The 14,270-nt window shown below is 43.6% G+C and overlaps 1 protein-coding gene across 7 annotated transcripts in view; it reads right to left on the bottom strand.

Moving 5' to 3' along the window:
• NHSL1 (NHS like 1) overlaps positions 1–14,270 on the bottom strand; it is a 232,670-nt gene that overhangs the window by 24,856 nt on the left and 193,544 nt on the right. For all 7 annotated transcript variants that reach the window (XM_066373127.1, XM_066373125.1, XM_066373126.1 and 4 more), the window contains exon 3: positions 7,431–7,558. In XM_066373127.1, coding sequence (XP_066229224.1) covers positions 7,431–7,558 — 128 coding nt within the window. The remainder of the gene's footprint in view (positions 1–7,430; positions 7,559–14,270) is intronic.

The following is a 14,270-nucleotide window of genomic DNA, read 5'->3' as shown; positions in this document are numbered from 1 at the left end:
GCCCTGTTGACTAACCTCCCTTACTCCTCCCCCCTCCAATGGGGTATTTCTCAACATGGCAGCCGGAAAATGTAAGTCACATCACGTTGCTCCTCTTCTCGAACCCTCCAGCACTCTGTGACCTACAAAACCCTATATGATCTAAGAACCAGTGCACTGCTAACAATGACCTCATCTCCAACTCTTCTATCCCTTGTTTATTCTACCCTGGTCACACCATCCTCCATGAAGCTCCATATATCATGCATACTACTGCCCCAGGGCCTTTGCTACTTGCTGCTCCCACCACCTGGAATGCCCTTCCCTTAGACATCCACATAAGTAGAACCTTATTCTTTTTTTTTTGTGTGTGTGTGTTTTTCTGAAGCTGGAAACGGGGAGAGACAGTCAGACAGACTCCCGCATGCGCCCGACTGGGATCCACCCGGCACGCCCACCAGGGGTGACGCTCTGCCCACCAGGGGGCGATGCTCTGCCCCTCCGGGGCGTCGCTCTGCTGCGACCAGAGCCACTCTAGCGCCTGGGGAAGAGGCCAAGGAGCCATCCCCAGTGCCCGGGCCATCTTTGCTCCAATGGAGCCTTGGCTGCGGGAGGGGAAGAGAGAGACAGAGAGGAAGGAGGGGGGGTGGTGGTGAAGAAGCAAATGGGCGCTTCTCCTGTGTGCCCTGGCTGGGAATCATACCTGGGTCCCCCGCACGCCAGGCCAATGCTCTACCGCTGAGCCAACCGGCCAGGCCTAGAACCTTATTCTTTAGGTGCTAAGTTTAATCAAGAGTCCCCTACTTGCTGCAGTCTTAGCTGTTCACCTGGCCTGGAATTCTAACTCCTTCCCAAGATTTTACATCCCTCCTCTCTGCTTACTATTTCCATGTAGTAGAAATTACTAGTATCACTCGTAGTATCACTAGTATACAGATATTTTAGTTACTCATCTTGTTTTTCTCTCCCATGAGAATCCCAGTTCTAGGAGGCTTTAAATCGGAACTGGACAGGGAGTTATTTTAGAATTTTAGCTAAAAAAGGAGTCGCGCATCCAGTAACTGATTTCTATATGCCTCTCCCGGGTTACAGCTTTAAAGAAATTGGTACCTCATTTAATTTTCACAGCATTAGCCTCATTTTATAAATAAGAAAATGAACTAAAGTAACTTTGCTTCTTAAAAGTCTACAAGTGGGCAACTGGAATTAGAACCCAGACCTGGTTCCAAGTCTCTCTGTTAAACAGTGTAAAATTACAACTTGGTAATATTTGCAATAAGGTTTTCTGATCTAAACCCACCCCCAAAACAAACTACCAAAACCCCTCTATTTACATCTGTAAATGAGAACAAAACCTACATCTGAAACTAATATAATACTGCATGTCAACTGTAATTAAAAAAATTACTTAAAGTCAGGAAAAAAAAAAACAACCTTTTAGAAATCTGTAAGAGCCCGCAGAGTGGTGCAGGGGACGGAACACTATCATCGAGTAGGAAACACTAGGGACCACACCCTGGTTCCATCGCCTCCGGGCTGCTGGTTCCGAGCAGCTCAAGCTCCCTGTGTTGAGATGCGGGACTCCAATGCACAGTCATGCTTCATGTTAATGCAAAACCTCAGAAGAGAGTGAATTCTTTTTTTAAACGTGGAGTTTAAAGTTGCCTTGCTTTCAGAACTTAAATGTTGTTTCCAAAGCTGTTAGTCAATAATGTTCATCAGTAGCCCATACTCTGGTCTGAGAAGGAACTCAGAGTCACAAACGAAACTTAAGAAAGCACAATTCCTCGTGTCAGATGACTTAATTCAGACCGGGAGCTCACCTGCACAGCAGTAGCTGTTCCGTAGCTCTTGGATGCTGGGAGACCAGCATTTCAGAAGCTGCTAAGTCCCGTCTGGAAACTAGACAACCTCCCACCAGATGGACAGTGGAGCCTGCAATACAGTCTTTTTGGCAAATGGCCAAGTTACCAAAAAGTGGGCTTAACTGTGAAACAGACTAGCTCAGGCTTTTTTTGTTTGTTTGTTTAAATCTGCTATCCTTTCAAAAATTAGAAAATAGAATTATAAACAGCTAAATTTAGCATTCGTTTACCAAGTATTACATAAAAACAGCTGCAGAACAGATGAAAGTACAGAGCACTATTTAAGAGGACACCAGCATACATTCTAGTCCTTTCTGTGGACACTTCAGTCTTTGGTGACTTTTTCTCCCAGAATTAAATGTCTTGTGGGTTAACTCTTGGTTTTCAAGATTCTAAATAGATTTATAAGGTGTCAAAACTACTGGAGTCTTTCTTGGCTATATGCTGCTTCTACCTCAATATACTTAGACCAGGGGTCTCAAACTCGCGGCCCGCCGAACAATTTTGTGCGGCCCGCAGACTAATCCACGAAGTTCAAAATATTTTGGATAAAATTAAGTAAGCCTAGGGGCCTATTTGTATTTTTCATTTCTCTAGCATCCTAGCTAGATATTAGCTTAGTTAACAGCAGTTGTGATGCAAACTACAGTTTCTGGTCGTTTTGTGACACTGAAAAGTGTTGCGTAACAGTTGCCTTTTGTAGACCTAGTGCGGCCCGCCGAACAGCTGTGATCTTGCTCTGTGGCCCACATGCTGAGTTGAGTTTGAGACCCCTGACCCAGGAGATCGTGACTGAACTTGCTCCTGTTCCTCTCCTCTCCCCTGACCCAACCACCACCGCACAGCAGCCCAGGCACGGTGGAGATGCGTCCACACAGCAGCCGCGGTCACCCAGGAGATCGTGACTGAACTTGCTCCTGTCCCTTTCCTCTCCCCTGACCCAACAGCCACAGCACAGCAGCCCGGGCACGGTGGAGATGCGTCCGCACAGCAGCCCGGGCACGGTGGGGATGCGTCCGCACAGCAGCCCGGGCACGGTGGAGATGCGTCCGCACAACAGCCGCGGTCACCCAGGAGATCGTGACTGAACTTGCTCCTGTCCCTCTCCTCTCCCCTGACCCAACAGCCACAGCACAGCAGCCCGGGCACGGTGGGGATGCGTCCGCACAGCAGCCCGGGCACGGTGGGGATGCGTCCGCTCAGCAGCCTGGGCACGGTGGGGATGTGTCCACACAGAAGCCGCGTGCAGGGCCGTCCAGCAACTCCGAGAGGATGGCCAGGAGGTGGTTTGCATACCCACATTATTAAGTAGCTAATTGTTCCTTTTCTCTTATTCAGTATATTACTCCCTTTGTCACAAAACCTAGACCTTTATCAAGGGCTCTAGACTTTCTTAGCATGTATTGAATTAAAACAGTTTGGATTTAAACTATCATATATTAAGTGATCTTTTCCTCAAACTATATGTAATGAAAATAGAGCATACATTTTTCAACTGATATAGTAATTTCTTATTTTTAAACGATCTTTTGATTAGATTATTTTATATATAACATAATGAATATTCGAGAACTCGCTACCTAACCCACACTTAAATATGATATTATCAATAATTTTTTCTACCACCATGCCCTGTCCTGCTTCCTCCAGAGGTAACCCCTCTCCTGAACTGTGTGTTTATCATCCCTTGCTTTTGTTACAAGTGTGTATAAATACGCCTAAATTACATGTTTATATTTATTTTGATTTCTAGAAAAATGGTATCCTTTTCTTTGCAGTGTTACTTGTTTACTTGTCATGTTTCTAAGACACATCCATATTGCTGTGTGAGCCTGTAATTCACTGGTTTCACTGGGGCATCCATTCCATTCCGATACTATATTTACTCGCCCATTCTTTTACTGATGGGACAGTTGGGCTGTAAATGATGTTCTTTATCTAAGTCCCCCCAGAGAGTGACTACGAGGAGAGGGCTGTAGCTACGGCTCAATTCCCTACTCACTGCTTGTTGAAGGGGAAACAAGGGCTCTGAAATCAGCTTTGGATTTAAATCCTGGTTCCCTTGTGGGGGTGATAGATGTGTTCACTATCTTGACTGTGGTTATGTGATCCTGTGTGTATACAGATGTCAAAAGTTATTAAATAATTTAAATACGTGAAGTTTATTTTATGTAAATTATATCTTATTAACACTGTTTTAAAACAGAGAAAGATGTCAGTTTCAGTATTTAAAAGCTATGTGATATTAAGCAAGTGATACAATCTAAGATACAGGCTCTCACCTGTGATATGGGCACAATCTAAGCTACCTGGCATGGTTACAAGAAGTACCACATAGATTCACACACAGCAGAGCCCCGACGGGCTCCTGGGCTCTCCCACGTGCCTGCCGCTTGGCTTCCTGTTAGGAATACAGAGGTCAACAAGACAGGAACACTGTCCCCCACTTAGAAGGAGAGGCAGACATGACTGGAGCCTTAGTCCAGCTTAACAGGGTATTTGAAACAAGAAAAAGTGAAGAAGTTACTCGATACACTCTCAACTCCAGGCCTGAATACATCAAGGCCTGGAAAAGTCAGACCCCAATCCCCTCCTCGCCTGCAATGATACGTAGCAACAAAGGCCACAGAGTAGCTCTGACTCCTCTGTTTCCACTGGATCCTGAAATTACTCAGAGAGAGACCCCATGACAAAGGCCTGCATGTAGGGTCATCATAAATATCTTCTAGCCATCAGCTACTCTATGCTAAGGACTATGTCTAGATATTAAGACCCAGCAGCACATAAAACAGGTTTTGAAAAAACAGCCTAAATAAGTGAACACCAGACAAGTCAAAGACACACTGAAAACGACAATTGCTTGCAGAATGAGAAGGGGTTTGAGTAACTGCGTAATCGCGTCCTTTTATTTAACCAACATGGAGCAATGGAAATAAAATACAAAGTGAGAAGCCCTGTCTTCACATCCTCCCTGATGCGTTCGAGCTGTGTGATCTTGAGAAAGCCATTTCATAATTCCGAGTCCCAGTTCATTAAAATTACAGTAATGATATGACAACACTTATCTCATGGGAAAATGAGATATAATTTGTGAAAAACATTCTGAAAATGTTCTAAAGCATTGTGCTCTTATTATAAAGTTAGTGCAGGTATAACTGCTGGTCGTTCTGCATATAGATAACCTGTGAAGAGACAACAACCAGAATTTTTTTAGTTGTTGCTGAAACCTCTCACATTCATTGCTTTAGGGCAGGAAATTCTATGAGGGTGGAATAAAAGAATCATTGGGAGAGTGGCCAAATTTTCATAAAAAGCAGACATTGTCCACTGAGTCATTTTCCTTGAAGTCTGGTTTGAAAAACCAAGCCGAGTTTAATGATACTAATCATTACTTGAGCATACACTACACGCCAGGCACCAGGCTAAGGCTTTTACAAACATCAATTCACTTCAACTTCACAACATCCCTCTAAGGTAGGTAATGTAGTCATGTAATTTATTATCAAAACCAGAGCGCCTTTGAGAGCGAAGGGTGTGCTATTAATAATTACACAGGACAGCAGCTGTGAACCAGGGTTGTCCTGAGCACACCAGAACATGTGGTTTATAACTCTTTACAGTTGAGGAAACTGAAGCTCACAGAGGGAAGCAATTTCCCCAAGGCCAGCAGCACCGACAGGTGGGGACGGTGTCCCAAACCGGTGCTCTCTCGACCATCATGTCATATAAGCCTCCAGCGTTTGCAGTTATAGAGCAAGGCTGCTATCCGTTTGTCTTCTTCAAAGTCCTCCTTTGATTTATACCTGTCTTATTAACGAAGACCAAAACAGAACCCGAGATGCCAGTTCAAAGAATAACAGGAAATAGAAAAGAAAATTTCAGTTTCTATCAACACCATTAAAGCCAACTGTCATTGCCATAATCCCACACTCATTTAACTGTTTGGGGGTGAATTTTACACAAGAGGTTAAGTAACTCATGACTGACACGCTTTCTGCTGAGATAATGGGGCCTCTATGAGTGTTTCTGTGATTCACTGAACATACCATCACATCTAACCCCCAACAATGGCAGTTGGAGAAATGCCTTATCAACTCACAGGATGCATTTTGGCATCTACAACTGAACTTCCTTCAAATATCTGAACACCCTCTTTGGTAAGTACGTGGTACGCAATGAAAACGGAAAGAACAACAACAGAAAAAATGTCAAGGCTAGAACAATACTAAAGCAGTGACTTACTCTTTGACTTTGCAGATGAATAAAAAGGTATGTCATGGATTCTAAATCCCTCTGCAGAAAGCATTTCTCACGCAGCACATTTAAAATTTAGTACAGAACATATATAGTTGGAAATACTTCAAACAATTTTTTTTCTTGTCACACTACATCACCAGTTTGAAAGATATACGTGCATATTAGCAAAATACCTTTCTCCATACAATACACTTCAGTTGTACTCAGTAAATGTTTTACATTCAATTATTCTAGAATAATTATCAGAATAAATAGCCAGATGTCCCCTAAGTTCTCTGTTCTAATTTATATGTTCTTAACCTTTGCGCCTTATTAGCAACTCTCATTGTAGAAGAATGCTTTCATCGTGTGTGTGTGTGTGTGTGTGTGTGTGTGTGTGAGAGAGAGAGAGAGAGAGAGAGAGAGAGAGAGAGAGAGAGAGAGAGAGAAACAGACAGGAAGAGGTCCTGGCCGGTTGGCTCAGTGGTAGAGTGTCGGCCTGGCGTGCGGGAGTCCCGGGTTCAATTCCCGGCCAGGGCACACAAGAGAAGCACCCATCTGCTTCTCCACCCCTCCCCTTCTCCTTCCTCACTGTCTCTCTCTTCCCCTCCCGCAGCCAGGGCTCCATTGGAGCAAGGTTGGCCCGGGTGCTGAGGATGGCTCTATGACCTCCGCCTCAGGCACTGGAATGGCTCTGGTTGCAATGGAACAACGCCCCAGATGGGCAGAGCATCACCCCTTGGTGGGCATGCCGGGTGGATCCCGGTCGGGTGCATGCGGGAGTCTGTCTGACTGCCTCCCGTTTCCAACTTCAGAAAAATACAAAAAAAAGAAACAGACAGGAAGAGAGAGAGATGAGAAGCATCAATTCTTCGTTGCAGTACCTTAGTTGTTCACTGATTGCTTTCTCATACGTGCCTTGGCTGGGGGTCGGGTGGCACAGGGGGCTCCAACCGAGTCAGAGACCCCTTGCTCAAGATAGTGACCTTGGGCTTTGAGCCAGCAACTACGGGGTCATGTCTATGATCGCACACTCAAGCTGGTGAACTCTCTCAAGCCTAAGGGGCCCGATGGGCCTGTGCTCAAGCTGGCGACCTCGGAGTTTTGACCCTGGGACCTAGCGTCCCAGACCGATGCTCTATCCACTGTGCACCACCTGGTCAGGTGCTTACCTTTTCCTTCTAGACTTGAAACTTATAAGGAGAGAACTGCAAATCCTTGGGTGCCCTTTACCCAGCCTCCCCAATGTTGGTATTACACAATCATGGAATACTTGTTAAAACTAAGAAATTAACTTGGGATAACACTCTTACAGTAAATAACAGACCTTGTTGAATTTATAAGCCTTACCTTCTGATCGGTTTCTTCATCCTCATCTTGATACTCGTCGCAGGGTGGGCTGGAGTTGGCGGCGAAGGTGGGTCCCTGGGAGTAGTACTGAGAGCTCCGGTAGCCATCCCGCCGCAGTTTGTCACATTCTGCGCAGGGGACGGGATGGGACGGAGGAAGGGCATTAGAAACCAAACTTTTCTTTGCTCCTCTTTATTCACCTTTTCTGGTAATATTTCCCTAGGCATAATAAATAAGACTTCAAAAGAATAATATTGAAAATTAAAATGATAAAAATGACTAAGAATTAGAAAAGTACCTACTAAAGAGTACATGTAACGTTAACAGACTTTAAAAAGATTACCTTCAGACCTCACAGCAACCCTCCGAGTCAAGCTCAGGGCAATTGAAGTTGTCCCTCTGCACTGTTATGCCAGTAAGCAGTGGGTTCAGAACTGGAACCCAGGGTCTTGCTAGAATTCTCGACACACAATTGCTTACGTAATTTCACATCAAAAACCACAAGCAATCTTCATGCTATGCTCGCGTCCTAGACTTGTCTGTTGGAAGCGGCAGGAGAAATCACAGGCAATAATGTTCTCGTTTCTACTTCTCAATTTAAGTTTGGTGCCAAATAGCCTATAAACACTGTGCGGAACTTAATATGAAGCTGGTGGCGGTCTGAGATGCCTGCCAGTCCACAGAGGAATGCCTGGCACCGCCGAGTGGAAGGCAGCTAGGGGGCATGGTGCCCTGGATCAGAGGGGGACTGAGGCCACCGGTTGCTTAGAGACAAACTATCTTCAAGGAGGACCCACTGCGCTGATGGCTTTCCCCAGTGGCGGGAGAGCAGCTTTAAAAAGCCCCAGGAGTTTTCCTATTACCTAGATCCCACCTTAGAGGAGCATCCGCCTTGCAAAAGTATTTGCCACAGGGTTCCTTTATGTATCCAGCTTGCTGAAGGCCCTGCAAAATGTGTTTGCTTTCTGGAAAGGTTTCCTTTCTGCACAGCTTTACAGAAGCATGCACGCAAAGGCACAGACCAAAGGAGGGCATCTTCAGAATTCCTTTCTAACGCTAGGATCTATGGTTCTTCTTCAAAGGAAGATAGTAGTTGCTTTCATGCAGGGATAACAATTCTCCTACCAGGGAATAAAAACCCTCTCTCCTTTGCTACACACAGTGGGAGTGGACAGAGAACGTTTCCAATCCGGGGCTGCAAATCAGAGTTTTTAAAATCCCATAGACATAGTCAGGAGCATCTTTTAGAATGCCAAGCTAACTTAAAAGTGCACACATACTCAGAAGACAGCTGAATATTATTTACTCCAGTCACTTACTGGACAAATACTTTGTGGGCTGGGCTGGCAACTACTCTTAATATCATGGAAAATGGAAAAAAAAAATTCTGACACCTCCAGATCACAATTTATTTTTTTAATGAGGATTTACTCATGCTAACAGAACCCTTTTCAGTGAAAGATATTTTCACATCTTCTCTGATATTAAACAATTTCTGTAAGAAAATAAATAGTATAACTGGAGTCTGAACTGTTACTCTGCGGACATACTGTTACATAAAGTACAATTAGTAGTTTTCAACTGCTGTAATCATGCAATTTTGGGATTCTATAAATTTTTGTTTGATTTTCTTTAATTACCTTAAAGCTAGATTTGAAAAAATAACATTCAAGCTCAATAGTTTTACATTTTATTAACTTGTGCTACTGAACTAACTTTTCTGTGGTCCTATAAAACTGAACTCTCCCAAGGACTCAGAGTGAAACTTGTAAAACAAACTAATAAAAAACTGTCACCACTTGCAGCTACTTACCATGTAATTCAGTATTTTCAAATACTTGCCAAATGCAACAAAATACAAAGCGAAGGCCAAAGCCCTTTAAATGAAGTCTTTCTGTTGTTCAAAACAGTAGTTTCCCCCTCGCTAACTGGCCCTATAATAAGTTTAAGAATCTGCATTACATAGTGGATACCCTGTCAGAGATGTTTGAAAAAGAATCCTCTCCAAAGAAATAAGGACTCCTGAACTAGATCATCTCGAAAGCTGATATGAGCTCTGACATCCTTTACAAGAATATTAAAAATAACAAAAATGACTTGATATATATTAAATATTGACCAAAATATTAGAAAATTATTATTCATATATTAAAAGCATAAGTCTTACAATGATAAGCACTTCTAATAATAAAAATGTGCCACCATTTGACCCTAGTTAAAAACACAATGCTTTCTTTTCCCTCAATGAAGTTTATGCCATACAAATGTTTGAACAGTAATATAACAAACAGTAGTATATCAAATAAAAGACGATCTGGGTCTAAGACTAAACCAGGCAGTATAAATTTATGGCAGATGACCAATCCTTTGATTCTTACAAATTTTCTGAAATCTAGTCAACTCCCCAATATCCATGATCATTTTATCATATTACAACTCCGGGGAAATGTAGGAAAATTTCTCTTGTCAAGTTACAACAGCTCTCCGTTCCTAAAACCAAGGCTTTGTTCACTAATAACTGCGTTTATTGTCTGTAGAGTGAGATATAAGTAAGTGCAAGCCATCATGAATAAACAAAGCCTTTTCAAACACTTAACTGAGTAGCAGCGAGGCACAGCAGAATTTAAAGCCGGGTTACTCCAGCAACTACAGGCTAGAAACAAGATACTAAATGTAACAGAAGATCTGTCTTTAACACATACTCCTCTTGCAACAGAAATTAAGAGTAAAACCCCATTATTGTTCTCACAGAGCTGCCTGGATAAAGGTGTCACTGTTCGTTGTGTCCTCTGGTTTCCCAACTACATTTCCTCCTCCTTCCTTACCTGTCAAACTATTTTCTTTAGTGCAAGAACAATGAACAAACATATCTTGGCAGACTGAAGTTTTAAATATAGAAGAAAGAAATAATGTCATAGAATCAGATGGTTCTTTAATCATCTTGTGAACTTAATACTGCTTTGGCCTCCAAATCTTCATGCATTAGAGCTATTCTTTAGGTTTTCTCCCCCCTCCCCTTTTTAAATTAACGGATTTGAGAGAGAAAGGAATACTTTCTGTTCCTGTATGCGCCCTGACTGGGGGTTGAACCAGAAACCTCTGTGCTTTGGGATGATGCTACAATCAACTGAGCAATCTGGCCAGGGCGCCTTAAGCTTTCCATTTTAATATTTTAGACATGTGAAAAGTTTCCTGCAAGATGTTTTAAAGAGTTATTTTCAAAATAATTTTCTCTGCTAGAAATCCTTGGTGAATTTCCACTTTCTATGGTTTGTATTGAATCAGTCACAATGAGCTAGACAGTGTTTTTCAACAACTAGTCTGCAGACCCATGCTGGTCCCCCAGAAATTTCATGCTGATCCACAAAAGGTAAGCACCCTGATGTTGTAAGAAGATTACAGAAGGTCTAGATGTAGCAGTCACAAAGAGTTCCAAAATCTCAGTGGCTAAACCCACCAGAATATTCTCTGTTGCACATTCTCCCCCAGGCTGAGCTAGTAGGGCTCCGCGCAGCATAGTCACGCAGGGACCGAGGACCAGGGACCAGACCTCAGCCTGAGCTTAGACAGTCAAGGCAGTGCAGAAGAACGTGGTGCATTTCACACCGGCTCCAGGAACTTCTGCCAGAAGGGCCAGGGGTGACTTCCACTACTATTTCTTTAGACAAAACAAGCCACAAGGCTATACCTAACTTCAAAGGGGTCAAGAAAGGGCAATCCTACCCCACAAGCAAGGGAGAAAATAAGAATGCTTTAAAATGGCTCTAATAACTCTCCCAAACAGAGGGATAACAATGAATCTAAGATTTTCTAGACCATTGTTACTGTTCTCCTGATTTAATGCTTATTTCCAATCCTTGAATGAGGCCGAGAGGCTTTGATGGGAAATTTTGCAACAGCAATGAAAAGCTACCCCTGCGCATTTCAGGAACAGGAGGTTGACCACAGGAGGTACACTACTGCATGGAGGAGCAGACGAATGTCTGGAGAGGAACCCAGACAGACCTGGCACTGCTACTGACTACGAGAACTCGGGGACAGCATTTGAACCTCCTGGAAACTCAGACCCCACCTCTGGAAAGCTGGGACGTCACTCCCTCTGGGAAGCTGTGGTGAGAAACATTCAACAAATGTGTCCAGGTGCTCCAAGAGGAGCCCAGGTTAAGGGATGCCAGAACCATTCACATGGCGGGTGCTCAAAAACCAGTCATTGAGCCTGACCAGGCAGTGGCGCAGTGGATAGAGCGTTGTACTGGGATGAGCAGGACCCAGGTTCAAAACCTCGAGCTCGCCAGCTTGAGTGCGGGCTCATCTGGTTTGAGCAAGGCTCACCAGCTTGAGCCCAGGGTCGCTGGCTTGAGCAAGGGGTCACTTGGTCTGCTGTAGCACCCCCCCCCCCCAGTCAAGGCACATATGAGAAAGCAACCAGTGAGAAACTAAGGTGCCACAATGAAGAATTTATGCTTCTCATCTCTCTCCCTTCCGATCTGTCTGTCCCTATCTGTCCCTCTCTTTGTCTCTGTCACAACAAGAACAACAACAAAACCCCAGTCATTGCTGGCAGACTTTTCCACAGAAGCTGTAACTACCGCAAACGGCCACTTTTAAAAGGCAGTAAGCAACTCCGTAACAAGACTTGCTTGGCTGCACAATTCTTTAAGATGCTACCATTTTACAAAGCTGTTGGCTTCATATTTACCAAAATATAACTATGTCCAACACATTAAAATGGGATTCTCTTACTGTTAGTGGTCTGCATATTTATTTCTAACTCCGCTCAATCAAAAACAGAGTTAAAAGATTTTAACTGAGCTAACTGCAGAATATATATAAAAAGGTCTACCAGAAAGTTCTGTCTGTTTCTATCACAAGTTTCGACATGTAAGCACATTTATTTGGCGCATGTGTGCCTCTATTTTTATCACTTAATGTATACATACTGACGTAGCAAATTAACTAAAACAAAGTTGATTCACGTTAGTCTTATGTGTGAAGCGATAGTGTACCCATGGCTACTGATAAAGTTCATTTACGCCACTGTATTGTATATGAATTTCAACAAGGAACAAATGCTACAGAAGCATGTAGAAATTTATTGAAAGTGTTTGGTGAAGGTATAGTTTGTGATAGGACATGCAGAAGATGGTTCGAAAAATTTGAAACAGGTGATTTCGACCTTTCTGATAAGCCACGTTCTGGGCGACCATCTTTGATCAATGACGATGTTATTAAGACCATGTTGGAGCAAGATCCTTTTCTGACAACATCGGAGATTGCAGAAAGGCTTAATTCAGCTCAGCAAACCATTTCGGACCGTATTCGGAAGATAGGATTGGTGTGGAAATATATTATTTAATAAAGTTTATTGATGGTAAGAAAAATTTGTATTTTGTTTTATTCCAAAAACGGACAGAACTTTCCGGTAGACCTTGTGTGTGTATGTGTGTGTGTGTGTGTGTACACACTCACTCACTCAGGGACATTTTACATAGGAAGAGCACCAGCCAGGTGCTTGGTAAATGTATCTCATATATCACAATTCTATAGCAAGGAAAGGATAAAGGTTCTTTGATCTGAAAGTATGTGTTAGGAGTTCAATTGTGTCTCCCAAAAAGATAAACGGAAGTCTTAACCCCTGGCAATTGTGAATGTGACCTCAGTTGGACGCAGGGTCTCTCCAGATATAATCCTGTTAAAGTGAAGTCACTAGGATGGGCCCTAATTCAACATGACTGGGGTCCTTAGGAGGAAACAGAGACAGTAGGACAATGTGAAGAGCCGGCCCCACGAGCAGCGGCTGGTCTCCTTTGCCATTCTGGGTCTTCTGTTTGATGGCTGCTTTCCTCACCTCTCCGCCGGGGGTGACTCCGTGGAGGTCACCTACTCCAGGCCGGGCCCCGGGCTGGCGCAGGCTAAGCTTCGCATTAAACACAACACTTCTCTAAACCACCCTCCAAAACAAAACAAAACGACAGAGTCACACAGACAGAGAGGGAAGACGCCATGTGAAGACGGAGGAGGCGACTGGACTTATGTTCCTGCGAGCCAAAGGGGACCTGGGACCCAGAGGAGCTGGAAGAGGCAGGGAGAGAGTCTCCCTGCAAGGCTGGAGGGGGCGTGGCCCTGCCAGCACCTTGACTGGGACTTCTAGCTTCCAGAACTGTGAGACAACACATTTCTGTTGTTTTAAGCCACCCAGTTTGCGGCACTTCGTTACAGCAGCCCGAGGAAATCAACACAGTATGGCACTAGTGGGTGCCGAGCTGTGGAATAAACTCAGAAGGACCGGTCTTCAATTCCCACAGAAATATTTTTGACTGCACAGAATATACAAATAACTTATAGAACTAGTGAATTTAGTAAGATGGTATGATAGAAGATCAATATATAAAAATCAACTGTATTTTTTTTTATCCCAGCAATGAAGAATCAGAAATTAAAATTTAAAAAGTAGTACTTACAACAATATCAAAAATATGAAATGCTTAGGAGTGTATCTGACAACGGATGTGTAAGACTGTACACTCAAAGCCTCAAAACAGAGAGTTTTGAAAGATCTGAATAAATCAAGAGATACCCAGTTTTCTAGGATAGGAAAATATAGTATTAGTAAGATGTTGACTCTATACTTGAGTCCATTTGAGCTGAGTCCAGCATCTTGGAGAAGAGGGCGGGCAGGAAGTGAGATTCCATCCCTTCTCTGTTCAAAGTCTCCTGGTGAAAACCAGAGTCCACATAGTAACCTACAAGACCCCCGACATACACTGTACCCCTCTCACCACCATCTCCTCCTGTTCTCCTTCTTCCCTCAGCCCAACCACACTTCCCTCCAGCTCTGCC

The sequence above is a fragment of the Saccopteryx leptura genome, chromosome 3, assembly GCF_036850995.1.
Source record: "Saccopteryx leptura isolate mSacLep1 chromosome 3, mSacLep1_pri_phased_curated, whole genome shotgun sequence".
Lineage (NCBI taxonomy): Eukaryota > Metazoa > Chordata > Mammalia > Chiroptera > Emballonuridae > Saccopteryx > Saccopteryx leptura.
Note: the sequence above shows the minus strand (reverse complement) of the source record. Positions and strands in the feature narration are given on the sequence as shown.